Here is a 3944-nt window from a genome sequence, read left to right as displayed (position 1 = left end):
CCTCAGCCTCCCAAGTAGCTGGGACTACAGGCATGTACCACCATGCCTGGCTAATTTTTGTACTTTTAGTAGAGAAGGGGTTTCACCATGCTGGCCAGGCTGGTTTCAAACTCCTGACCTTGTAATCCACCTGCCTCAGCCTCCCAAAGTGCTGGGATTACAGGCATGAGCCACTGCGCCCGGCCAGTAACATATTTCTTAGGATCTACTCAACCTTGAGAATACCAGTGAGCAATCCACCTCCCACTATACATTGCATATAGAGAACACAGTGAGCCCTAAGCCCAGCACAGCCCCCATTCCTTGTCTCCAGCTCCTAATTTCTTACCTGTGTAACACGACCACACCTCCCCAGTCTGGGCTGTTCCTGAGGCTATGGGCAATGTGCACAGCCAGGTCTCTGAGCAGATTCAGGTTATTCTGAAATGGATATGGTAACTCAGTAGATAAATGGAAAGGATAACAATAGAGAGTATCAGCTTCCCTCCACCTCATTCTCCCCTCACTCCTACTTTGACAAACTACACATTTGCTTCGGCAGAAGACCAAGTCTGCAGAGCCTATTCTAGGCAGGGCCCATGCCCTCTCTACCCGCCATGGAATAAATCACCTTCTGCAGGATCTTGGTGGAGTTCTGGAGCTTTTTCACTGCTTCCACATGATCCTCTGCTCCACACCTGCAAGAGAAAGGTCAGTGGAAACCTGCGCAGCCTCCCAGTTATTTCTGATGTTGGGGACATAAATCAGTAACTTCCTTCTTGCTATGGTGCCTCCCTGCAGTCAGGGATCAGGAGATATTCTGAGGAGGTCTCTTAGGCAACTGGGAGAAAATATACAAAGGAATTAACTGTTTTTCGTGGTTCTGATTGACTATCCAAAGCACTTTATCATTTACGATTGCATCTTATCTCCCAGAGGTAAGAGATTATGTCCAAAATCTCAGCAATGGGAGGCAACTGAAGGTACTGAAAGATGCATACTTAAGCAGAGCAGTCAGTGCTTTTTCAGTTCCATGACTTCTCTCCATCCACTTCAGCACCCGGTTCCCAGCCAGAAATATCAGGTTGGTTTTGTTCTTTTTCCCCTTCTCAGTGCCCAGAATCTTAATGACCTACGTGAGGCAAGGGGATAACACACATACACACACGTGGGCGCGTGCGTAAACCACAGCAGATCCTAGAACCTGAAGGTAGGAGAAACCTATCTTTTCCTCAGCTCTGAAACAGTGAAGGGGAGATTTCACTTAGGACTCCTCGATTATCTCCCTCTCCCACTCCCAGCCCCATGTGATCCCCCTCCCCAATCCCTCTTCTCAGCCACTCCACAGCCCTTCCTCACTTACCTGAAGGTCACTGAGATTGCTCACATGGGTCCCACAGCACATGTTGGAATCAACGCCCTTAATGCTAACAACACGAATGGGCCCAGCATGATCATCCGGCAAACCCCGGCCTCTCACCTGGACTCAAGGAGAGCGGAGGGACTGTCTGAATCTGATGAGGAATGCTTGGAGAACCATTCTGCAGAAGCCACCCCTCTGGCTCTGCCCTTACCTGCTCCACCTCAGGATCATCCAGGCTCAATTCTTGGACATTCACAGGCAGCCGATCTCTGATTTTTTCATTGACGCTCTGCTCAATGGCAGCTACTTGCTCTGCAGTCATAGAGGGGGTGTCCAGCTCAATCACACTCCGAAATCTCCCTAACTCCCTATTAGAAGTAGAGTGGCCACAGATAACACATCTTACTGAACAAGAAAAGCTGAAAGCTTTTCCTCTAAAAACTGGAACAATGGCCAGGCGCGGTGGCTCAAGCCTGTAATCCCAGCACTTTGGGAGGCCGAGACGGGCGGATCACAAGGTCAAGAGATCGAGACCATCCTGGCTAACCCGGTGAAACCCCGTCTCTACTAAAAATACAAAAACTAGCCGGGCGAGGTGGCGGGCGCCTGTAGTCCCAGCTACTCCGGAGGCTGAGGCAGGAGAATGGCGTGAACCCGGGAGGCGGAGCTTGCAGTGAGCTGAGATCCGGCCACTGCACTCCAGCCTGGGCGACAGAGCAAGACTCTGCCTCAAAAAAAAAAAAAAAAAACTGGAACAAGCATAGCCTCTCACCCCTTTTTTTTTTTTTTTTGAGACAGGCTCGCTCTGTCACCCATGCTGCCATTTGGTGGCAATCACAGTTCACCACAGCCTTAATCTCCCTGGCTCAAGCAATTCTCCCACCTCCGCCTCCTTCCCAGTGCTGGGATGGGCTTGCCTACAGTTAGTCTTATGCCTGCCACTCACCATGATGTTGTCTTCAGCTTAAACAGATGGTCAGCAACTGCTGTGATGAGATGCTGCCCTAAGCAAAGAGAGCAAGAGACAGGAGAAAAGTGAGAAGTCCACATACTCCCACAATGATAAAATAGAGCCACAATGATAAAAGCACAGAAATTATCCTTGTTGAAGACCTTCTAAGCACTTGGTAATACACTTCAGATACTTTATTGAAAATCACAATGAGAATTCTGCAAGAGGCCTTGTGATACCATTTCATAGATGAGGAAATTGAAGCCTAGAGAGATCAAATAACTTGCCATGGCAATGTAACTTATAAGGGGCTGGACGTGAACTTAAGTTCTTTTTTTTGAGACAGTTCCATTTTGTTGCCCAGGCTGGAGTGCAGGGACTCACTGCAGCCTCCACCTCCCAGGATCAAGCGATTCTCGTGCCTCAGCTTCCTGAGTAGCTGGGATTACACACGTGCATCACCACACCCAGCTAATTTTTCTACTTTTAGTAGAGACTGGGTTTCACCATGTTGGCCAGGCTGGTCTTGAACTCTTGACCTCAAGTGATCCACCCGCCTTGGCCTCCCACAGTGCTGGGATTACAGGTGTGAGCCACTGTGCCCAGTGAACTTAAGTTCCAATATGCAGCATTCATCCATTCAACAAGTACCTACCACATACAAGGCACAGGGCTTGACATAAGAGATACAGCAGCATCCCTGATCGACAAGAGTGATGATGAGGAGAAAGAAGAGGAAGAGGAGGAGGAAAAAAAGGAGAAAGAGGAGGAACTGACTATCAAGGAAGAGGGAACAAGACAGCTAAAGGCCTTAAGGAAGAAAGAAGTAGGGTATGTCAAAGGAATCCGGAGATGACAAGCACAGCCAGGATGTAGCCAGCAAGAGGTGAAGGGGCACCAGATGAGGCTACAGCAGTAGACAAGAGCCACCCAGATACAGCTTGTATGCCATGGTAAAAAGTTTGGCTTTACACGAAGACCTATAGGAAGCCTCTGAAGAGCTTGAAGCAGAAGACTGACATAATATTTTCACTTTTTAAAATTTATTTCAGCTGGGCACGGTCGCTCACTCCTGCAGTCCCAGCACTTTAGGAGGCCGAGGCCGGTGGATCACAAGGTCAAAAGTTTGAGACCAGCCTGAAACAACATGGTGAAATCCCATCTCTACCAAAAATACAAAAATTAGCCAGGTGTGGTGGCACGAACCTGTAATCCCAGCGACTCAGGAGGCTGAGGCAGGAGAATGGCACGAATCCCAGGGGCGCAGGTTGCAGTGAGCCGAGATTGCACCATGGCACTCCAGCCCGGGCAACAAAGTGAGACTGTCTCAAAAAAAAAAAAAACAAATAAAAATAAAAATAAAAAATAAAGGCCAGGCATGGTGGCTTACGCCCGTAATCCCAGAACTTTGGGAGGCCAAGGCAGGCGCATCATGACGTCAGGAGATCCAGACCATCCTGGCTAATATGGTTAAACCCTGTCTCTACCAAAAATACAAAAAATTAGCTGGGCGTGGTGGCAGGCGCCTGTAGTCCCAGTTACTCGGGAGGTTGAGGCAGGAGAATGGCATGAACCCGGGAGGCGGAGCTTGCAGTATGCCGAGATCGGACCACTGCATTCCAGTCTGGGCAACAAAGCGAGACTCCATCT

The 3944-nt window shown here is 49.0% G+C and overlaps 1 protein-coding gene across 1 annotated transcript in view; it reads right to left on the bottom strand.

The window, feature by feature from the left end:
* The window catches only part of AARSD1 (alanyl-tRNA synthetase domain containing 1), a 14163-nt gene that overhangs the window by 4268 nt on the left and 5951 nt on the right, over window positions 1-3944 (bottom strand). The window contains exons 4-9 of the mRNA XM_011929666.1: window positions 2289-2346; window positions 1554-1710; window positions 1343-1459; window positions 981-1111; window positions 611-677; window positions 329-420 (exon numbers count right to left, since the gene is read on the bottom strand). Coding sequence (XP_011785056.1) covers window positions 329-420; window positions 611-677; window positions 981-1111; window positions 1343-1459; window positions 1554-1710; window positions 2289-2346 — 622 coding nt within the window. The remainder of the gene's footprint in view (window positions 1-328; window positions 421-610; window positions 678-980; window positions 1112-1342; window positions 1460-1553; window positions 1711-2288; window positions 2347-3944) is intronic.

Source organism: Colobus angolensis, unplaced genomic scaffold (assembly GCF_000951035.1).
Source record: "Colobus angolensis palliatus isolate OR3802 unplaced genomic scaffold, Cang.pa_1.0 Scaffold83, whole genome shotgun sequence".
In the NCBI taxonomy this organism is placed as follows: Eukaryota; Metazoa; Chordata; class Mammalia; order Primates; family Cercopithecidae; genus Colobus; species Colobus angolensis.
The sequence above is the reverse complement of the archived record's forward strand: the minus strand, read 5'-3'. Positions and strand labels throughout refer to the sequence as shown.